At 35.8% G+C, this 23,968-nt stretch overlaps 1 protein-coding gene and 2 long non-coding RNA genes across 3 annotated transcripts; 2 read left to right on the top strand and 1 right to left on the bottom strand.

Moving 5' to 3' along the window:
• Positions 1 to 222: 222 nt before the first annotated feature.
• On the top strand, positions 223 to 13,746 carry LOC113679805 (polypeptide N-acetylgalactosaminyltransferase 2). Its single transcript, XM_089213070.1, has 15 exons — positions 223 to 527; positions 774 to 967; positions 2,153 to 2,254; positions 2,726 to 2,793; positions 3,290 to 3,355; positions 4,347 to 4,468; positions 5,054 to 5,141; positions 5,755 to 5,842; positions 6,378 to 6,481; positions 8,893 to 9,019; positions 9,898 to 9,990; positions 10,365 to 10,448; positions 11,360 to 11,489; positions 11,778 to 11,897; positions 12,543 to 13,746. Exons 1-15 carry the CDS (start codon positions 342 to 344, stop codon positions 12,690 to 12,692), a joined length of 1,722 nt encoding a protein of 573 aa, XP_089069196.1. The 5' UTR covers positions 223 to 341; the 3' UTR covers positions 12,693 to 13,746.
• Positions 13,747 to 15,052: 1,306 nt separating this feature from the next.
• LOC149042498 (uncharacterized) lies at positions 15,053 to 18,135 on the top strand. The gene is made up of 2 exons (XR_016188665.1): positions 15,053 to 15,575; positions 15,801 to 18,135. It is a non-coding gene; the product is annotated as an uncharacterized LOC149042498 (long non-coding RNA).
• Positions 18,136 to 21,858: 3,723 nt separating this feature from the next.
• LOC149042497 (uncharacterized) lies at positions 21,859 to 23,935 on the bottom strand. Its single transcript, XR_016188670.1, has 2 exons — positions 23,592 to 23,935; positions 21,859 to 23,366 (listed from the first exon to the last, which is right to left on the bottom strand). It is a non-coding gene; the product is annotated as an uncharacterized LOC149042497 (long non-coding RNA).
• Positions 23,936 to 23,968: the final 33 nt, after the last annotated feature.

The following is a 23,968-nucleotide window of genomic DNA, read 5'->3' as shown; positions in this document are numbered from 1 at the left end:
CGCTTCAAATCTGTTCTTCATCGCTTCAAAGTGTACACAAAATCGCCAGTTACGAGAGCTATTTGGAGATTTGATTCCTATAGCCTGCGATACAGCTGTCAATTGTCTCTAAAATCCTAATTTCTTGTTGTTGTAGTAAATGAGACTTAGACTAGAGTAGGAAAAAAACCTCGTGATAAGTCATAACAGTCCCTCCTCCCCCACCCCCTCCCCCCAAATTAGTTTGTAATCGTCCCATTTCTGCGTGGTTACCAAGGCATCCTTTCATGGCTTCCACGTCGGCAGACTACGTAAACTTGTCGATAATGTTTTGCCCTTAATTGATTTGATTGTTCAAAGAAATGAAATTACTGAGGCGGCGGAAAACAATTCTGGTTATTTTAGTGTTCATATGGCTTGGGGGTATGATTTATTTTCTGGCACCGTTGACAGGATCAAGGGATGACACTCGATCTAACGGAGATCAGGAAGACACTCACATAAACTTTCAACAGAATACAGACAGTCGAGACACTTATTATGACAAGGTAAGCTTGAATTATTTTTATGATCGTATATTTGTAAATTATCAAGGCTAATGTTTAGAAAAGTAACTGTAATTCTTGTAGGAATTGATAAATTATTGTATAATGTGGCGTCAAGTGTTTTACACCTCGTCTCCGTAACTTTGAAAAGAAGCCCTATATAATGTCGAGTTTCAAAAGAATTTTAATGAAACATATCCTTGGATTTTCACCATGGTGATTCACTGTTCTGTTTTAATTTGATCCTAGAATGAATTTGTAGGGTTAAGAGGAAAATCAGTTGAAACAGACTCTCGAAGAATAGAAGGTTTCGACGTGGAAAGTTATTTAGGCGTCACTAGGGTGAGGCAAGGTGAAGATGCCTATGCCAGTAATGCATATAATCAAGAAGCTAGCGACAAAGCTCCCTTTAACAGAGATGTTCCTGATGTGAGAGCCTCTCAGTAAGTAATAAAAGGTTTTAAAAGATATACACAGTTGCCTGTAATATTGACTAAATAGATACAGTTTTGCCAGGTAAATTTTAATCTTAGGTTAAAAGCAAAAAAACCTAACAGTTTGTTTTGTCTCCTGGTCGTGATTATGAGTAATTATATATGGGAGGCAAAGGAAATTGCCATCTTGCAGTATTAGTCTTACAGGCTCCACAGGGTCAGGACGGTCTTAGCAAGGGGCATTTTCAACTGATTAAGCAGGAATTCATGAAAGTTCGTCCCTCCCCTCACAAAATGGAACACTGCAAGACATTAAGTTGTATTGAGAGCTTATGTTATAGACTGTATAATTATTGCTTAGGGTTAGTTACTTACTTCTGAAAATTATTCTAATGCAATATATAGTATATGTCTTTTTTAAACATTTTATACTTCAATCTATAATATTTAATACTTTAATTTATATACAGTAATACTGCACTTTTATTCATGACATCTCTGGCAGTGGCCATGGGCAGTATAAAGTGAATCCTGTTTTCTGATTTGCTACTTGAGTGAAAAATATGGACCCATCTTGCCTGCTGGGGATTGCCTGCTTTGATCCCATGAAGGAAAAAATTACTTGCTGCAGACATTTTAAGCTCATAGTTTTTTTGGACAATTTCGGCCACAGAATTGCAAAAACTGGCGAAAGAGGGCCAAAACAGCTCTTGCGGGCTTATTGTGCTTTAAAAACATTTGGCTTTTTTCTCCATCTCTTAAAATAAGCAAGTCTTGATTCTTAATGAAGTGGTTATCTTTTTGCTATGTAATGAATTCCTTAATGATCAAGTGTGAGGTCAAAATGACTGGATATTCATTTAGCATTGTTCCTTTTTTTATGGAGCAGGACTTGGTCTTGCTTTATTATGTTTCATCCAAACCTACTTTGAGCTTATTCCACACACGTTCAGTTGATATTGGCAGAATAGTAAGCCACATGTGATTATGTCTCTGACCCCTGCACCTTGTAGTGCTGTCCTATCATGTCCTCTTGAAAAAAATTGTTTTCATTTACATTGAAGCTCTTGTCAAACTGAGATGAGGAAAATGTTTGCAAATGATCCACTGATTTGCTTCACATGTCCATGTAGGTACATGGCTATCAAGAACTCATTTCAAAACTTAGTAGTTACATACCTCCTCTGTGTTTAGATGCCAAGAAAGATTGTGGATAAGTGATGATTTACCAACAACAAGTATTATTATTTGTTTCCATAATGAAGGCAGAGCTGCCTTATTACGGACAGTCATAAGGTACTGTATGTTTGTCATAAAAATTAATATTGCTACTTTAACTTTGTTTTACAACTTTTACCCAATTTTGAGTTAATTAGTTTATGTACAGGTAAGCATGTGCATTGGTGAGCATTATCTAATAAGCGAGACACTACAAGCACCCTCATTGATCAAAATCTATCATTCACTGCACTGGTAAACCCTTGTTTCAAGTTTACATGTATTTTATAAAAGAAATAGATGGCTCTTTCTATCAATTTACCAGCTTAATAACCCACTTAGGATGTTTGGAGAACTTGAGGAAAGTTTGTTAATCAATCATTAGCGACCAATATTTTGCTTAATTAATTTCCACTCATGTACATATTGGTGCCATTTGCTGAGACCCTGTAAACTGATGTATTAGTTTTGGTGCCACAAATTGACTTTTTTTTTCTGTTGGGCTCACTTTAGTTTGGTACTAATTATCGTTGTAATTACTTTTTACAGTTCTCTCAATAGAAGTCCTCCTAACTTGTTAAAAGAAATAATTCTTGTAGATGACTTTAGTGATAATGGTAAGTTCTCAATGTTCTGAGGTGCCTCTTTTTCTATAGCTTGTAGTTCTTGTATCTTGGTTGTTCATTGTATAGGATCAAAGTTACAGTGCAACTATTTTGAAATGTAGTATGAAATGTGGTTATATGGAACATACATTTATTCAACTTCACTGATTGGTTTAAAATAAATATGCCAGAAATTTTGTAGTTTTGTAATAAAGTGCAATGTGTTTAAAACTTCATAAGCATAATAATTAGACAAATTTTTGTAATAAACTGTTGAACCTATTACACCCAAACATCAGTTTACACGTCCTCCTTACTGTTTTCTATACATTTCTTATGCTACTTACAAGGAGAATTTGTCTAACGGTCAAGAGCTTCATGATCATTTCCTTTATTCTCATTACCATGAGGTTCAACTCAGGGGTGATACTCTTGGGAGAAATTGGATGCTTATCATTCTAAAGGGTTCAAGAGTTGACGTAAATTTTAAAATCATTTGTCTCTGTAGCTGAGGATGGAAAGCTTTTAGAGAAACTACCTAAAGTAAGAGTACTCCGAAATAACCAAAGAGAAGGTGAGTTAATATCAACTTTGTCACAATTATTTGCCCTGATTTTGGGAGTTCCTTCAATAATTTCACTTGAATAGTCAATCTGATTGTGAACAAACTTCACAAATGCTAATTTTGAGTGCAAAAGTTTCTTACTTCCTCAAGAGTTATCTTGAATGTTTCAGCAAACAACTTACAGCTAACACAACTTCTACTTACAGGCACTGAAAAGTTTATTTACATATACCATATAACAGAACAAGTCATGACTGATAATTATGGTACATGTATTATTTTACCTGGATACCTTTAAACTCAATATCTAACAAAAATTAGAGAGTTATTTTGCACATACACAGAGCTAACAATATTCTTTGTCAAAAATTGTCTCCATGGGAACAAAGGTGTTGGTACCAGATTTGTTAGTCATAATAACAACCATTGTGAAGTTTATATGAAATAATTCATATTTGTACTGCGGTTGTAGATGAAAGTGAAATGTGATCATCGCAGTAAATTTTCCAATTTAAGCAATTGGAAAGAAGAAGCCTGAAAAAAAAAAATCAGGGCTTCAACGGGATTCGAACCCGTGACCTCCGCGATACCGGTGCGATGCTCTACCAACTGAGCTATGAAGCCACACAGGTCAACCTCGCTCCCAATGTGTGGCTTCATAGCTCAGTTGGTAGAGCATTGCACCGGTATCGCGGAGGTCACGGGTTCGAATCCCGTTGAAGCCCTGATTTTTTTTTTCAGGCTTCTTCTTTCCAATTGCTTAAATTGGAAGATTTACTGCGATGATCACATTTCACTTTCATAACAACCATTCTTTGCATTGTTACATTTATTGTTTTTTTTCAGTGAATTTGTAAATTGCTTTCTGTTCTGGACTGTATTTTGGATTCGATGTAATGCTTTTGTGAAGGCTCAGTTTAAAAATAAAAATTGTGGCTGTTGGAAAGTGCAGTGTCTTTACCTTCCTTTAAATAACTTTAGATTGAATATTTTTATACAGGACTTATGAGGTCGCGTGTGAGAGGGGCAGATGAAGCTAAGGGTGAAGTGCTGACTTTCTTGGACAGCCATTGTGAATGCAATAAGAACTGGCTGGAACCACTCCTGGAGAGGATTAAAGAGGTGATTTAAATTTTGTAGCTCAATCTTTGACAATAGTTTATTTACATAAACCCCTTCCACAAATGGCCAACCTACACATAGTCGTTTTTCTTTTCTTTAGAACTTTGTAAAACTTTAATCCAAGAAAAAAATTGTACTACAATTGCCAAAATATATATACCCAAAGCATGTTAATATTTTCAATTTTTTGTGGACATGCACATGTACTTGAATATCCAATGGAAGATCCATTTATTAAGATTGATAATGTTCATGTACGGTTACATCTTGCTCTGTACTCACATTGTAAACCACGGTAGATACCAAACCCTGATTAGTAGTCCAATTTCCCCTCCTTTCTGCTCTGTATTTCTTGAAGACTACAGTGTAGGAATCAATTTGGTGTTACATACGAGTGTACATTTTTTCAAGATAACAGGTCTTGACTGATGTTTGCCTTTTCTCCCATATCCTTTTTGCTTAGCAATGTTTGTTTATGAAGAATGTATGTCACACTGACTAAGTGGTTTTACATTCCTTACTTTGAAAGGGGGAACCCAACCTATTAATGAATTCTACTTATTTTGACTTTTACTGTTTGTTTAGAATCGCAACATGATTGTGAGTCCAATCATTGATGTGATCAACATGGACACATTTGAGTACCTAGGGTCCTCATCAGATCTGAGAGGAGGTACATGACTTTACACACACCTGTTCTGTACTGTTTGATAATATGTAAAAGTATATTTTCATAGCAGGTGTTATAATCATAACTGTTTGGTTAAATGCTTTGATCAGGACGTATGTACATATACACAGGTAGTCTGATTGTATGGGTGTTTTCTTCTGGACCAATTCGGATTGCATGATGAAATTGTGCTGGTATTTCTAGTCAAATATTGGTGAAATGATACTCCAGCAAACAATGCTATGACTTGCCAATTGCTATACATGTATGTAGAGTATGTAATTTATAACTGCTGTTTAAAATCAAAATCAAATTTAGCTGAAAATCATAAAACCAAATTAAAAGACTGCAAAATAGTTTGATATGCAGAGTATATTACAGTTATTATCCTGATGTGCCTTCTTTCAAACTGTACTCTAAATACAATTTTGACTGAATTTCATTTACTTCAACATGTATTTGTCCTGCAAACAACTGATTTTTTAGCCAAGCAGTACAACTCATTTTCTTAAAGTAAATTGCATCTATTGCATTGTACTGTAGTGAAGCAAATTTTTGTAGTTGTGCTAACAATCCAGGTGACAGGTTACTGAATGAGGCTGTTAAATTTTTCCAGGATTTGGCTGGAACTTGAACTTCAAGTGGGATTTTCTTCCACCTAATGTGCTTGCTGAGAGATCTGGTCAACCAATGGCTCCAATTAAGTATGTGTGCCAGATAAACCTGATAATATTTATTCCCTATTCTGCCCTTTAACCATTTACTGACCATAACATCGGTATGCATGTTCTCCATACTGTTTTCTATACATTTCCTAAGGTGCTGATAGGGAGAATTAATTTTGTTTAACAATCAAGAGGTTCCTTAGTTGGTGATCATTTCCCTTTATTCTCATGACCTTAACATTTGAATCAGGGGTGGTATTGTAAGGAGAAATAGTATGCCAAGGGTCCAAAGGGTTGATTGAGTTTTTGGATCAATATCAGTATCTGGGCAACTGCCCACCTACCCCTCCCCTAACAGTCTATTGATAACAAGTTAGGGTTAATGTTGGGTTAGGGGAGGGGTTAGGGGAGGGGTTAGGGGAGCGGTAGGTGAGCAGTTGCCCAGATACTGATATTGATCTGAGTTTTCAATGATGTTCATTCAGTCACAGACCTCTACAGTGTGCAAGTTATCAATTACAGTAACTCAGTGGGAGATGTGTGTTAAATTTGATTCGTATCACTTTATTTGCAGAACTCCTGTTATAGCTGGTGGGCTATTTTCAATTGACAAGAAATGGTTTGAAAGGATCGGTAAATATGACATGGACATGGACATTTGGGGAGGAGAGAATTTAGGTTTGTATACTATACATGAAGCTAATCTCTAAGTTAAATTTTAGAGTTGCGCAGTATGGTTACTGTGTGTTAGAATTTACTTTTAAACATGGAATGGATTGTAATGAGCTAATAACCCATTCACACCAAAGCTTAAACATGTTTAACCCATTGACTCCTACGTGTAACACGTGCCTACCCAAAAGTTAAAATTTTGGAGAAACCGAAAAAGTAAACACAATGGGCAGTAAAGTTTGACAAATCTTTTTTTCCCAAAAACAAGCTCACGTGAAAGAAGACCATTTAAATAACTTACTATCAACGAGGAAAGCAATAGATGCATATTAAGTTTTTACTCTAAAATCAAGATAAAAGATAAAAATCAGTAAATTTTTGCGCACGTGTGCAAAAAAAGTATGCGGATCGGATTTCAAAGTGAATATGCAAATTCATCAGGGTGTGGAGAGATCTCGTGTTACATGGAAATTATAAATGAGGAGAAAGACAAAACTGACCAAGGAACGTTTCGGGAAGAAAGCTTTATTCAAAACAGTTCTTGATTTTCTGTTAGAACCGAAAAACGTACGAATTTCTTACGTGTGCGAAACCCACGAAGTAGAATTCATCAGGCTTAGATCGATGTTTACTTGACTTCACGGCTAGAATATTGCGCAGCGTTGTGTTGAAAATACTGAAAGTTCTACGTTTTAACACAAAATCTTCTATTAAACAATACTTTTTGGACATCTCATTACTCAAACGTGATATTTACCATGCCTTTGAATCTTCATAATGTCTCTAGGCCTCGCTTGAAGTCCGATAGTTTGGTTTTTGCTTTACGGCCCTAATTCGCATCGCTTTGGAGAATTGTAGTGTTGTCGACTCGAAAGCTTATTTTGTCGCCTTTAAGACCGTGATGTCCATTGTTTTTCGAGCAGATTATTCTATAGCATTTTTCCTTTTCATTCTGTGTTCCAGAAGGTCTACAATGGTGGGAAAGGAACAGAAAATCCGACTTGAAAATATTGAAAGTCGGCCGCGCGTACGCCATTTCTTTGTAGTTGATCATTTCTTGTGAACGCACAAAATGACGACTCTGTACTACCCCCTAAAGTTATCAAAATAACTGCGCAAAAAACGGATTCTGATTGGTTTATAGATCCTCTAACAACAGAGGAAGTTTGGAGACAAAGTTCTGCTTAGTAGGGGAGATAGGGGGAAAAGCGTCTCTCGCGCAAGTCCCCCACGCGGCACGGGCGGTTACGGGCGGTTCAGGTGTCAATGGGTTTTAAAGCGGTTTTGTTAAACCTGGGTTAATTTTTTTTTCATTATAAAAGGTGCTAGACCCTTGGTCATCGAATTTAATTGTGGCACATTGAGAATACCTCTCAAGATGTAAGGTATACCCCATTTACACCAGCAAAACATTTTTAGTTACTTGAATCCTACAAAAAAATCAGTTTTCAGTTCTCTGTTTCTGATTTTCATTCAGTTAATTTACTCTTTAACTCCCAGATCAAATTTGTAATTCTCTTTCACTGTCAGCCATACAGTTCCTATAATGTTAGTTCAGACAATTTAGTATTGTATCAACTAATTATCCCCAAATTGATATTTTTCTCTATTCTCATCACTTATCTGGTTGATATTGTATTGATATTGTATTGATATTGTATTGATATTGTATTGATATTGTATTGATATTGTATTGATATTGTATTGATATTGTATTGATATTGTATTGATATTGTATCGATATTGTATGAAGAAATTTTGTCCTAGTTATTCATAGGAATCAAAGGGTTAAATCAGGTGCAACTAAACATGTTCTGCTGGTGTAGATGGGATATAAGTTACACCTTGAGATAATAATAATAATATAGGATTTCTGTACCGCTCACTGTAGAGTTCGGGGCACTTTACAATATGTACAATTAAAATGATTATAAATAATTATCTAAATTAACCAGGAAATAAAACTAGCAAATTAATTGATATTAATTATATTAGATGTTGTTTACATGTATGTAATACATGTAGGTAGCTGTGTGACTGTCTTCTTATATGTTTACAGTTGGTGATTGCCAGGACACCATCATGATAGAGATTGAAACTTTCACTCTCAATATCTTATTTAGTGCATGTAAATCACCTTAACTGTCTGCCATACAATTCTTATTATGTTACATGTGCAATGTGGTTTGGATAATATGGTATTGGATCGCTAATAAAACCCAAACTGATATAATTTTCCTTATTCTATGCACATGTGTGTTTGATATTGTATCAATGATTTATTGTAAGGAGAAATTCTTTCATGACCGCTCATGAGAGTGAAAGGGTTAAGAAGCTGACAGCATTTATCTCCTTTCATCAAAGCGACCATAGATGTATATCCTTTGATGTGTTGTGATTTTTCTCTCTGTACTCAGAAATCTCCTTCAGAGCATGGCAGTGTGGAGGAAGCATGGAAATTATTCCTTGTTCAAGAGTTGGTCACGTGTTTAGAAATAGACATCCTTATAAATTTCCAGGAGGAAGTATGAATGTCTTCCAAAAGTAAGTCATGATTCTTCAGTGTTTTTTAGCACTTCCTATAAATGCCATCAATTTTTTTTCCTTTCTCTAATTTACAAGTATAACTAACTTCTTGTATCAAGATTTATAACAAAATTTCTAAAACCTAGGACTCAAAAGAAGCTCCTTGTTTGAGTGAGCCATACATGAGTATCTTAGGTTACAATCATTTTTGTGCTCACATTTTTCTGTTTGATTGTATTGTACTGTGTATTGTACTGGTGGAAATTAATATTTTGTAGCAATAATGTAATGAAAGTCATCGAGCCCCAGTTGTTTAAAAGGTGGATAACCCTAAATAAATTATATCAATGCTAAATAATTTATATGCAGTTAAATGCAATTTAATGGAGTCAACAACAAAGAGTGTCAGCGTTTTCTAGTAGTCAGTGGTTTTTGCATATACACATACATTGGAATTCCATGTGCTCTTCATTGGAGGCATTCTTGTGTGTGCTTTGAGAGTGTACTTGAAGCGCTGTGAGGAATGGCAACTCTTTGTCCAGGCAGTTTTCCCCACCCATTCCCTCCCTCTTTCCACTGTTTATTCAGTGTGATGGGTGCCTGTTTCCCTTTCCTGTGTGGGGGCTCATGGCTGGGTTGCCAGGATTTGCCAGGTAAGGGAGAAGTCTCCATCTAGGTGCTGGCTGCCAATAATGGAAGCTCCTGGATGTTTCAGGCACCCAACCTCCAATTAGCGATGCAGTTGTTAACTTGTGGATAGCACAGTATATTTTGTTGACACTTATTCGCTAGATAATGATTTATCTGTTAGAAATTGTTTTCTGCCCTTTGAACAACTGGGCCTAGATTGTTAATTAATTACTATTATTAATTGTAACTATGCCTCTGCTTTCAAGAAATACAAGAAGAGCTGTGGAAGTTTGGATGGATGATTATAAAAAGTTTTACTATGCAGCAGTCCCCTATGCTAAGAACACACCTTTTGGAGAGTGAGTTTTCTGTTCAAACATTTTCTGGAGTCATGCAAGTCGTACTTGATTTTATTTTATCCTTAGTTCTGACTTTTTCAGTTGACAAAGTCCATGAATATGTAACAAGTTAATGATTGGGTATGATTTAATGTGCCCATCAGGATAATTTGGATTGACAATATGTAAACAGTGACCCAGTGTGTCATTTTATTTATTTAGGGATGAAAGCTTTGGTCTACTTAGGGAGTAGACAGATCTTCTGGATCAAGTTTCCTTATTATCTTTACTTTGAATGTTTTTCTGCTCTCTACTATGTAAAATCTATATTATTGCAATGGATGTTCTTTCTTTTATCCTGATTATGACTTTTGTTCCTCCATCTCTTTTAACAGCATTCAAAGCCGACTTGCACTGCGGAAGAAATTGAAATGTAAGCCTTTCAAGTGGTATGTCCAGAATGTGTATCCTGAACTCAGGTGGGTAGGGTAAGGTTGAAAGTAATCAAGGATTGCTGTAGTCTTCCCTTCTGCCCTGTATGCCCTGAGATTTCTCCAGATAACACCTGCTATCCTCAACCAATCAGATGAAGAACTAAAACCAATTGCTACCAGATCATTACATAGCATTTTTCCACATCCTAGGCATATTATTTTACCTTTGTTTTGATTAGTAGTGGTGATTATTAAGGCTTTTTTTTTTTTTTTTTAATGATGATCAATCAAAGTGCACTTCAGAAATAACTTAGTAGTCACACTGTACAGTGTACATGTACTTGTAAACATATTGCAAGCATACATGTGTTAAGGAGTGAACTTGTTTGCACTCTTTACATCACAATTAACTCAAAATAACATCAATCACATAACTTTTTTATTGTTTATTAATTACAATTTTATAATCTACACTGTATTACACAACAATCATACCTATGGATTACCTACAATTCTGTGTTACAAAGTACATTATATGTTACAGTATTGCTTTGCTACATGTAACTTGCATCTTTTACTAAATACCATAATATATAGCTGAAATGATCATTGAATTCTTACAAGTAGTTTCCTACAAAACACTTTTGTCAGACTTCCTAGAAACATGAAAAGAGCCAAAAACCACAATAATATGGTAGACATATTATTCAAATTCAAAAAACAAAAATGAAAGAAAAACACTTCAAATATGTTCAATTGTAATTATATTGGAACCCAAGTCAAGGGAAAATCACAGAAATGTTCATAGTGACTAGTATTTTGTGCCATTTTTTCTAATTATTTTTCCATCAATAACTTACAACTTTGTTACAAAGCAAGTTTGTTCTGAGATAGTGCTGTTAAGAGACCATGTCATATTTATCACCATGATTATCATAATAATTTTATGTCAATAGAGTTCCTGAGGATGATGACACCACAGCGTTTGGGGAGGTAAAGCAAGGCAAAGACTGCATGGACACCCTAGGGCATACTAGTGGGGGTACTGTGGGGCTGTTTGAATGTCATGGAGCTGGAGGAAATCAAGTTAGTTGCTACTTAACATACAAAGCCTGTATCTTTGATGTACTCAGGCTCATACATGTAGTGATTGTTGAATCTAACTGAGTTGCAGATGTGAATTGCCTGAAAAGGCTGCAAGGGGCTTTGTTTACCTGTATGTATTGATCATCAAAAATACATCTTGACTGGTAGAAACATGCAGTTGAATAAAAGTATAGCAAATGTGAAACAAATTGAATATATAGAAGAGCACATGCACTAAGTCAGGCAAGAGAGAATTGATGATATTGGTTTAAATTTTTCACTGAACAGTTGTGGAATTTTGTCAAGAACAAGATGTTGAAACATGACTCGTTTTGTCTGGAAACTGCCAATGAAAAAGAAGGGACCCCAGCACTTTTACTTGAATGTGATGAGCAGAATTCCAATCAGGTATAGTTGAAAAAAGTTTGCCATGTTCATATAAATCCTTATATACCAGATGAATGCTGTCGAGCTGGAAATGTAGAATGCAATTATTCATGTCTAGCAGTTAACCCTTTACACCTTACCATCAGTATGCATATTCCCCAATCTGTTCTCCCTATATTTTCTAAGGTGCTGACAAGGGGAATTTGGTTATCTATCAAAAGCTTCTTTAGTTGGTGATCATTTCCTTCATTCTCGCGACCTTAATGTTTGATTCAGGGTTAATGTTGTTAGGGGAAATTAGACACTAGCTAGACACTCATAGGGATCAGAGGATTAATGGTACAGAGCAAAACATGGTTATGTACTGGTAATTTGAAATGAGTTCAGGTGCAAATGATCTCAAAATAATGATCTGTAAGTAGTTTCATTTGGAATCTTCCTTATGTATGGGATATTATAATGTATTTAGAACAAAGGACTATGCTTAACCAGTTAAGAAAAATTTAGACCTGAACTCTATTTTCAACTAAAAATATTTATGGCATTTAAAGTGAGACCAAAGATGTCATTTTTGGAAGGAGATTTATGGGGTGCAATTAAAATTTTTTTTCTTTCTCTATTTTTGTCTTTTTTTTTAAATTTTTCTTTTTATTCTGCTCTCTGTAGCACTGGGAGTATGACAAGGGCTCTAACAGGATTAGACATGTTGGCTCAGGGAAATGCCTGGATAGCAAAGATCAGAAGGAGAAAGGACTTGTTTTAAACTCATGTAGTGACTCATTTACTCAAAGCTGGGCATTTGAGGTGAATCTTTAGCAAAGGTTCCATTACCTAGGATATGAATTTTAAAATTAATTTATATGAAGTTGACTTGCACAATTATTGAATTTTCAATTCTAACTAACAATTGACTCATGTTCTGGCCGTTTAAATCAACTGTAGGGTAGAAAATATTTTTGTATGTTGTCTTAAGCTGATTTTATATAGAAATGTTTTGTTTTTCCTATCAATGATGGTTGTAAATTTTTAACTATTAGTAGTAAAATGTTAGAACTCATATTCTGGTAACATTCTGTACTGTCTTGCACACTTTAACATGTCATTAGCCAATCCTTCATTTGGGGGAGTGCAGGAGTGTGATTACATGTTAGTACATTGTGAATAAGTGAAGACTCGGACAAGTTGGATCACCTGAAAGAGGGTTTGGAAAAGGAATTTGGAGTTTTCCCCAAAACTTTCAAGGCTTACTCTGATTTGAAGAATAATTGAGGTTAAACAAATGAGATTTAAAATCTGTACACATGTTTATTGAAAAATGATTGATTACAGAAAATTTATACTGTAGGTAAAATGTAGGTTTTCAATTTTGCCAGATACAGATTTTACATTTCTTGAGATGCAGATTTTACAAAATCTGGCAGTGGGCAAGCTTAAAGTTCCCTATTATGGTCTGCACCTACATTGTATCCCTCTATTTCTAAGATTGAAAATAATTTCAAATTGTCAGCTGTTTCTTTACATAGTGCAGAAGTGAACTTTACATTTTATATTTCTTCTCCAATGGTTAAATTATTACCCTTAGAGAACTTTTTCCATGGTCTAGTGGAATGATTATCACAGATACTTGCAATTTTTATTGAACCAGAAAGTCACATGCATCACATGTTATCACCACCATTGTGTAAATTTTGCCGAGCAAAAAGATTGTATCTGTATTCAGTTGTAAAAAATGTATTTACATCAGGATTTTCATTGATTTGTCCTGAAATTTAAAAAAAAAATGTAATAAGTAATTAGAAGACATTAAAAAAAGTGTATTAAAATAATTACATTTTCTTGAAAAAATTAAAATCTATTATGGAAGAACTGATTTTATGATTAATTTTGCTACATTATTGTATTGTCAACCATGAAAGTAGGTGTGTGAAGTCAGTGTTGTGGAGCTTGGTGTGATTTAACAGCTTCATTGTACAAGCAGTATTTTCAGTAGTAGTAAGAGTGGATTCAGGTGAATGCTTTGCTCACTAATTTTGGGAAATTGCTGTAATTTTCTCAAATGGAGAAGGGGCTGGAGAACATAAGAAGTGAAAGGAGAAACACTGAACATAGTCGAGTGTTTCTCCCCACCTCTCACTTCTTGGGTTGTTGATGCTCTATACTCTCATAAAGCATGCTACAACAAGCCAATCAGAATTCTTGTAAGAATGGTTGATTCTTGTAAGAATGGTCAGTGAAATCCGGCCAAATTGAAGCTCATAAAAACACACAAATTTTTTACACATTGCAAGTAGAAAACAAACTTCTCAAGGCACGTGTTTTGAATGAATGACAGCTTAATTCACAGGAACATAAATATTGCTCGGGATGACAGCACTACTGTGACTGATGTGGCCTTCCACTCAGTGCACTGGATAGAATATCAGCTATAGCTCAGCTCTATCTTTATACTCTTATAGGGCATGCTCTTTCAACTAAGGACAGCATGTGTTATATCCAAACTTTATTGTAATAGTCAATACAATGCTAAATTAATGCAGAACTTAAAAAAGGTGGGACGTTTGGGATGTGCTAAGACCTGTACCATGGACCAACCTAAACGCCAGGGATTTCTTGGTCAGTTTTATTTTCAAGATGATGAGGGGTTTTCAAGATGGCATCTTGACTTGCGTTATCTTGAAAGCTGACTGAGGAACCACCACAAGTTAAACAACACAGCTGAAGAAAAATCCTCATTAAAGGTCAGTTGCTGGTCTGTTTATGATCCTTGTTCTTGTCTGTCACAGCTGGTTCCCCTTTCCTCAAAAACAAATTAAACTAAACATTTTGAGTCAAGAAAACTGTTAAACATTGATAATAACGCGTTCTTCACGAGCAGTTGGGGAAAGGGGCCAGAGGTGTAATTTCAACTTGAAAGTATGTTTGTAAAAATTTCCCTACAAATAAGAAGAGATACTTGATCATTCAAGGATGTAGGTGCATAGACAATGTAATACTGCTGGTCTGGTTTGGTGTGTTAAGGAAATCCTAGAGCTTTGATTCATCCTGTTGTCAAAAGCTCTAGCCCTAGATGCCGCGGATTGCTGCCCATCTTACCAAGTGGGTAGTCATGCATTTCCAAAATGAAAAAGCACACAACCCCAGGCCCCACTTCTTCCAGGGGCACATTAACCTTTTCATTCCAACATGATCTCGAGACCGAAATTACGATTATCGTTATTTCTAAATTGGCACCAAATTTATGGATATAGTAATTTCGTGGCACTCTTTACCAATCCTCTTTACACGTGTTAAATAAAGAGAAGGACTCGGTTCCACTGTCTTACAACATTCAAGATGGCGGAGGAAAGGGGTAAATGTGCGTTCAGTTGTGATCAGCATGATCTCGACACCAAAATAACGATTACCGTTATTTCTAAATTGGCCCTGAAATAACGAATATCATAATTTCAGTGCATGTCTGAGACCTTCGGGCTCGAAGCTTGGGAATTAGTATTCAGGGAAAGATAAAATGGCGGCTTACGGCGGCGAAGGAAATCTCAGTAGTTTAATATTTAGCGTGGAAAGGCTTGGGTGTTGTGATCTGGTTCTCAAGTAAAAAAAAAATCACGGTCTGCAATGGCCCTACCACCTTTTGAACGACAAGAAAACATTGAAACGGTGGTAAAAAGCAGCAAGTTTCGAAGTCTAAACGAAAGATGGGTAAGCTGAGTTTCAGTCAAATATCATGACATTTGGGATGTAATTTCGATACCGAATAAATAGTTCTACATGGTTATACACGCATAGGATTCTGTTGTGTTCACGTGAAGGCCATTTCAGCCATTCCTGCCACTTGTAAGTGGTAGGAAATAAAAGATATGTATAGTTGTTTCGTATTGAAGCCCTGTGAAATCAAAAATTTGATTTATTTCTTCTTTGTTTTAGGTGGTCATTATCCATTACTTTTGGAAGTCGATGCTGATGAGAAAGAAAAAATGTTTATGATTATTTCTTCTCTCGAACATTTTACTATTTAGGTACCAAATAATCTTGATACTGAAGACCATTGCATCCTATTATGAAAAATGTACCCCTGATTGCTTTGTCAACATGTATGATGTAATATACCCTGAGATTTGTGGGATTTTCACTTGTAAACTAGAAATACCTGTAGAGGGTAATGATGTACTTAATGCAAAGTGTTTTGGTACAAAGTCTGCTTTGCTGTAATCTACCTGAAGGTGCTTTTTATATGCTAGTAAGACTTGCACAGCCCAGTCAAAATGTTCTTTAGTAGTAGTCAAGCTGGCTGTTGTAATTATAGGCAGCAGAGGCCAAACCTCATCCTGAAAAGCAGTCTGAAAGGTGTGAAGTCAGTGGAAGATACTTCATTGTAGGTGGCCAAATTGCAGGCTGTCAGCCCATTTTGAGTGAGTAGTTAAACTCAAGATCGGCTATTTTAACTAATTTTATTGAGAGCCAAATCCTGCAAGGCTTATATTCTGTATTAATTTGAAGTGTTACTTTTATGTTTCTTATTTTGCAGTAAGTGGGCTTGTTGTGGCCATTTTTCTCTCAAACATTTTTTTCAGCTTAGTCAAAACGTTTTTTAGAAGTAGGCAAGCTGGCTATAGTAACAGAAGGTAGAGACCAAACCTTGTCCAGACTAGACGCCTAACAAATATTCTGTGTGGAAAGCCAAATCCCTGGTTACCGGCACATTTTGACTAGGCTATTTGTTATTTAGCTACTCTTATTATTAAAGATTACTGCATTCCTTTTTAATAATTTGCTGCCAATTGTATGCTGTATATAGCTTATGATTTGTGTGATTTTCAAGAGTAAATTAGAAATACCTGAAGATGGTAATGATGTACTAGATAACGTACTTGATGCAAAGCAATTTTGGCACAAAGTGTATGCCTTGTCCTCAGGTGATTTTAACATGCTAATAAGATTTGTTATTCAAATAATATACATCAGCTGGAATGGGAATATTGAAAGAAAAATAATAATATTTAACCATAACAAGTTTTGGTTTTATGTCCAAATTAAGCACTTAGTTGAAGATCACTGCACTGATCAGGCCCCGAAGGCCAAAAAAGAGCTGTCTGCTGTTAGTTTAATTTTTGTCATTTCTATTGATTTATTTTATTTATCAATGTTTCTTTGAGTTATAATTCATTGACCTCTTTCAATAGTGCAGGTTCGCTCGTGTAACCTAATCCCACATGTATGTATGTACAATCTCAGTTGAAATTTTGAGTGGCAGGCAAGCTGGCAATAGTAATAGGCAGCAGAGGCCAAATCTTGTCCTGAATAGAAGTCTGACATGTGTGAAATTGGCAGCTATTTCATTGTAGGTGGCCAAATTGTTGGCTGCAGCACATTTTGACCTGGCTGATTGTGTGTGTGTTATGTATGTGTTCTTCTTTTTAGGTGTTAAACAGGTCAAAGTACCGAAAAAAACTTCTGTGATAACTTGGTAGTCTAAGATGTAAAAATTTTTAATAATAAGGTAAAGCTTGATCATTCTTAAGAGTTTGCATCTGTTCTAAAAGTTTTGGGGAGAGTTAGGGGAGCATTATTTATACAAATGTATTTAAAAAGTAACAAAAAAATAAAAAGAACTAGGGCAAAATCCCAATTTGCTTTAAAAGTTTATTTTATTAAGAGCATAATTCTGGATATAGCTTGGGATTTGTGTGATTTTCACAAATTGTTAGGTTGTTATGTAAACTTAATTTACAGGAACCTTGTTAGTTTTCAGCTTCAAGAACAAGTACATAATTGCAGGAAAAGCTTGAAGCTTGAAAAATTGACTGATGAAACTGGAACAGATGTCATGAGATTTGTACAATAGGTTGGCCTGGGAGGGACCAAGAATTAAAGAATTCATTGATTCTCTTACACCTTTTGTCTGCATAGTGTGCTTCTGTAGAGCTTAGTTATTGCTGTAGAAAACGTTTTTGGAGGGCCCTTGAGATCACTCACTTTTGAGCTAGTTGCCCCTAGGGAAGAGGATATCTGTACTTATTATCTCCCTTGGGGGGGGGGGGGTGAAGGGTTAAAGACTGATTCTTCTCCAGTAGCCACAAGTACCCCTGCATATGGAAATTTTGAACACTATTAAAGGGCTAGTACCCTCATTTCATACTTGAATTTCTAATTTAGTGTAAGTTATGACAAATAATGAATGTAAATTCATCTTGGTTGTACAGGTTATATCCAGCAGTCCTTAAAAAAAAATAAAAAGGTATTTTTCTGAATTAAAAAAAAAGTGTTCTTGCTTCAAAGTAAGTGCATGATATGTCATTTAATTAATGCTCTAGCAGAGTTTTTGTTTGAAATGCCAAAATCAACTTCATGAGTAAGGACAAAAAAAAAAGGCAATAAGCAAATGTTCCTCTGTATCCTTTATGTCAATTTGGGCTGAAAAACAGGTTTTTTTCCTTTTGCAAAAATTAGCTTATTTCACGACCAAAAACGATGCAAACAAGCCGAAACGTTATGTTTTCAGCAAAACAGCGATAGAATCTGCGAAAAAAACAATGGAGACAAGCTAACACACAGTGTTCTCAGTAAAATTTGGGCAAACAAAACCTTAAAAACCAAAAAAAAAACAATTGCGCTGACTTACCCATTTTTTGCCAAGATAACTGCCAAAACACTGAAAACTAGCTTGAAACTACATGTTTTTCACAAGATCGCGACGAAATCTGTCTAAAAACTCCAAAATACGGCAGAAATGTACGATTTTTGCAAAATTTTTCGCTAAAGTTGACAAAAACACTAAATTCGACTGAAAAACACGTTTGTTTTTTTTGCAAAAATAAGCTTATTTCAGTTTTAAAAACGCTGCAAAAAATGTTCTCAGCAAAATAGTTTGAGTCTGTGGGAAAACACAAAAACCAAGCTTAAACCAAGTGTAAATTAATTGATAAAAAGGCCCGAATTGCGCATTTTGGCAGTTATTTTGGCAAAAAATGGTATATTTTGATTTCAAGCAAACTTTCAAGTAGTTGTTAAAGTTTAGAGCCAAACACAATACCAAAAAAAAATTGGATGTTTTCAGAAAAAATTGTGACCCTCAGCCTAATCATAATCCCACCCTACCCAAGCCCTAACTCTAGCTGCGAGCTATCCTAACCCTAACCCTAACCCCGGGTTAGGGTTAGGGCTCGGGTTAAGAACGGAACTTTTCACTTCAGTCAAAATGATGCAACTGGTTAACATGGTCCAACCAGCCAAAACAAGATAAAATGGTTTAAACGGTGAAAAGATTTTAAATACGTGACATGGTCCAATCGGAAGAAACGATCTCACTTAGTAAAATGGTGCGACTGGTTAACATGATCCAACTTGATAAAATGATGCCAATATCTAAAATGGACAAACTGGTTTAAATAATCCAACCAGTTGAAATGGTCTAACTGGATAATGCATGTGTAACCAGTGAAATTGGTTCAAATAATTCAGGTAAGGATGGTAACATTAGTTAAAAAGATCCAGCATATTACAGTGGTTCAACTGGTAAAAATAATCATCCAACTACTAAAAGTTATTAAACCCCAATCAAAATTAATCCAACCGCTTCAAATAATCTAACTGGTCAAAATTCTTCAGGTGGTTATTTAAGTGAAAAAGGTGACAAAATCTTCTTAAAAATATTTTTGAAGAGGCTTACACCCTTACCCTAAACACTAACCCTACCCCCAAACCCTAACCCCAAACCTTCACCCTAGCCCTAACCTCAACCGCAGACCCTCTAACCCTAACACTGAGCCTAAACCCTAACCCTAACCCTAGCCCCACACCATAACCCTAAAACCTAACCCTAAACCCTAAACCCTAACCTATAGCCCTTAACCTAGACCTAACCCTAACCCTAACCCTAACCCTAACCCTAACCCTAACCCCAACCTTCTCTATCTATCCTGTAAGTGTACCAGTCGGCCTATCGTTTGTTTTTCAGTAAACTTTCAAGTAGTTACTGAAATTTACAAACACAATACCAAAAACCCTGCAATTGAATGCTTGTAGAAAAATATTAACGCCAACCCTAAGCATAGCCTCATCCTAGCCTTAACCCTAATTCTAACACTAAACCCCGCTAACTCTAAGCATAATTTTACCCTAGCCCTAACCCTGATTGTAACACTAAACCCCTCTGACCCGAAGCAACCCAAACTCTAACCCTAACCAGGTAATGGGCTCCTGCCCTAACCCTATCCTCAACCCTAACTTAAACCCTTTACCATAGCTTAGGATTGGTTTGGGGTTTGGGTTAGGTTTAGGATAGCACAGAGTTAGAGTGAGCACAGGACGAAATAGCATGATTCCGTAATTCGGAAAAATGAAACTCTATGTTTCCACATCATTCACTTCTTCCTTGGACCTGTTATGTTTCCGTTATGATTCCTGAACGGAAATATGACGACACGTTTCCGTTGCATTTCTGTCAACGGAATATTATCATCGCCTGATTCCGTTACGTTTCCTTGTACGGATTCAAACTTTTACCGTCAAGTAAAACATATATTTATAAAGTGCTGTACAGTTCTTACACCACGTTACCATGAAGACGTGATCGTTCGAGGACAACAAAGGCAAATTGACGTGCATTAGGTGTGTACGTTCGTAGGAATCATAAGAAGTCCTAGAAGCTTCGATGTTTTACACTGAGCTATGTGCATGTTAATTTTGGAACTGTTTCGAAACCTTACAAAATTGAATCTTTTAAACTTACTCTGTGCTTAGGTTTTTAAGCAGCTGGATCATTTGAGCCAGTTTAGTCACTCAAACCAGCAATACAATACTAGGCTAACTGGATAGTTTTAGGGTTAGGGTTAGGATTTTCAAGTAGGCACACGCAGTTGTGTGGATATTGTGGTACATGGAGTTTAGTAGAGTGTAGATTTTAGCAGTATTTGCCAGTGTTGACATATTTATAAAATTATGGTTCCAAAGTGCGTGTCACTGTTGAGAACCCAAGAAAATCATGAGAAAGTCGCCGATGGATTAGCCATAAAAATAAGCCCAACTCTGAGTCAATGCCAAACCACAAGAAAGTTGTGAAACTCGCGCCAATGTAAAAAAAAAAAAAACAACTGAGGTTCGAAGTATGGGTCGCTAACATCCTATGAAAATCATGGGAAAGTCGAGGAGATTGGTCATGGTACCAACCAGTGCCACTTTCCCATGAAAATCAAGAAACCTGTGGTAACTAGCCAACATATGCTAGAATGACAATCTTTAATAAAATTCATATCTAATAAGGATGTGTGAAATGGCCAATATCGCTCTTGGCCGAGATACTGGTTTGCCGTGTTTTGGCAGTTATTTTGGCGAATATGGTTAAAATCAAATCTGTGTAAAAACAGTAAAATCAACGAGTTATTGAGGTTCGTCAACATAGGGAGGGTCCTCTTAGTCTAGAGAAAAACTTTTGCCCACGGCTAAAGGCGTTAAATTAATAAATTGATATATCTGGGCGGCATATCAAACAGCAACACTAAACTTCTCCTTTCTCACAGCTTTTTCCCCTTTAACATCTTTGTTCATTCCATTTTACGAAATACATGTAGTTTCAGCTAGTTTGCAGCGTTTTGGGCTTGAGACCGGCAAGAGTGATGGTAGACACTCTTAGCAGAGATAATTGTGCTAGCAGATATTAAAATTTCACCTGTAAAGACAATAAATTAATTGAACACAAGAAAAAGGAAACTTGATAAAAAAATTAGAATAATGGCGGGGAGAAAAGAGGGCTGCACTAAAGATTATGTACTTGTGTTCTTGAAGCTGAAAATTAACAAGGTTCCTAACAATTTTTGAAAATCACACAAATCCCAAGCTATATCCAGGGTTTTCTCTTAATAAAATTAACTCTTAAAACAAATTGGGATTTTACCTTGGGCCTTTTTTTTACTTTTTATGTACATTATTTATGTATAAATAATGCTCCCCTGACCCTTCCCCAAATTTCCAGAACAAATGGAAACTCTTAAGAATGATCAAGCTTTACCTTATTATTTAAAATTTTTACATCTTGAATTATCAAGTTATCACAGAGGATTTCTTGGTACTTTAACCTGTTTAACACCCTAAAAGAAGTGCACATATATACTACACACAATCAGCCCAGTCAAAATGTGCCACAGCTGACAATTTGGCTGCCTGCCACAATATAGCTGCCGCTAACTTCACACTTTTCACACTTCCATTCAAGACAAGGTTCAGCCTCTGCTGCCTATTACTATCACCAGCTTGCCTTCCACTCAAAAACATTTTGACTGAGCTCATCCATACATACATACATACATAAGTGGGAGATTAGGTTACATGAGCGAACCTGCACTATTGAAAGAGATCAATGAATTACAATTCAAAGAAACATTGATAAATAAAATAAATCAATAGAAATGACAAAAATCAAACTAACAGCAGACAGTACTCTTTCAGCCTTCTGGACCTGAGCAGTGCAGTGATCTTCAACTAAGTGCTCAATTTGGACATAAAACCAGAACTTGGTATAGCTAAATATTATTATTTTTCTTTTAATATTCCCACTCCAGCTGATGTGTATTATTTGAATTACAAGTCTTATTAGCACGCAAAATCACCTATGGACAAGGCACACACTTTGGACATAAAACCAGAACTTGGTATAGCTAAATATTATTATTTTTCTTTTAATATTCCCACTCCAGCTGATGTGTATTATTTGAATTACAAGTCTTATTAGCATGCAAAATCACCTACAGACAAGGCACACACTTTGCACCAAAATAGCTTTGCATCAAGTACATTATCTAGTACATCATTACCATCTTCAGGTATTTCTAATTTACTTGTGAAAATCACACAAATCATAAGCTATATACAGCATACAATCAACAGCAAATTATTAGAAAGGAATGCAGTAAATTTTAATAAGAATATTACTAAGTAGTTAAATAACAAATAGCCCAGTAAAATTGTGCCCGTTGCTGGGAATTTGGTTCTCAATAAAATTAGCTAAAATAGCCAATCTTGAGTTTTACTGCTCACTCAAAATGGGCTGGCAGCTTACAATTTGGCCGCCTACAATGAAGTACCTTCCGCTAACTTCACATTTTTCAGACTGCTTTTCAGGAAGAGGTTTGGCCAGCTTTTCTACTACTCAAAAACATTTTGACTGGGCTGTGCAAGTCTTACTAGCATATAAAAAGCACCTTCAGGTAGATTACAGCAAAGCAGACTTTGTACCAAATGCTCTGCATTAAGTACATCATTACCCTCTTCAAGTATTTCTAGTTTACTTGTAAAAATCCCACAAATCACAAGGTATATTACATTATACATTCCAGTTGACAAAGCAATCAAGGGTAATTTTTTCATAATGGATGCAATGATCTTCAATATCAAGATTATTTGATACCTAAATAGTAAAATGTTCGAGAGAAGAAATAATCATAAACATTTTTTCTTTCTCATCAGCATCGACTTCCAAAAGTAATGGATAATGACCACCTAAAACAAAGAAGAAATAAATCAAATTTTTGATTTCACAGGGCTTCAATACGAAACAACTATACATATCTTTTATTTCCTACCACTTACAAGTGGCAGGAATGGCTGAAATGGCCTTCACGTGAACACAACAGAATCCTATGCGTGTATAACCATGTAGAACTATTTATTCGGTATCGAAATTACATCCCAAATGTCATGATATTTGACTGAAACTCAGCTTACCCATCTTTCGTTTAGACTTCGAAACTTGCTGCTTTTTATCACCGTTTCAATGTTTTCTTGTCGTTCAAAAGGTGGTAGGGCCATTGCAGACCGTGATTTTTTTTTTACTTGAGAACCAGATCACAACACCCAAGCCTTTCCACGCTAAATATTAAACTACTGAGATTTCCTTCGCCGCCGTAAGCCGCCATTTTATCTTTCCCTGAATACTAGTTCCCAAGCTTCGAGCCCGAAGGTCTCAGACATGCACTGAAATTATGATATTCGTTATTTCAGGGCCAATTTAGAAATAACGGTAGTCGTTATTTTGGTGTCGAGATCATGCTGATCACAACTGAACGCACATTTACCCCTTTCCTCCGCCATCTTGAATGTTG

Source organism: Pocillopora damicornis, chromosome 7 (assembly GCF_964200805.1).
Source record: "Pocillopora damicornis chromosome 7, jaPocDami1.2, whole genome shotgun sequence".
NCBI classification, from domain to species: domain Eukaryota; kingdom Metazoa; phylum Cnidaria; class Anthozoa; order Scleractinia; family Pocilloporidae; genus Pocillopora; species Pocillopora damicornis.
This window is presented reverse-complemented; position numbering and strand designations above follow the sequence as displayed.

Bases quoted from the DNA above. Each gene is read 5' to 3' on its own strand.
- LOC113679805 (XM_089213070.1), top strand. From the start codon at position 342: ATGAAATTACTGAGGCGGCGGAAAACAATTCTGGTTATTTTAGTGTTC. The intron at 3,356-4,346 runs GTGAGTTAATAT...ATTTTTATACAG, and splicing joins CCGAAATAACCAAAGAGAAG to GACTTATGAGGTCGCGTGTG. The intron at 9,020-9,897 runs GTAAGTCATGAT...TCTGCTTTCAAG, and splicing joins AGTATGAATGTCTTCCAAAA to AAATACAAGAAGAGCTGTGG.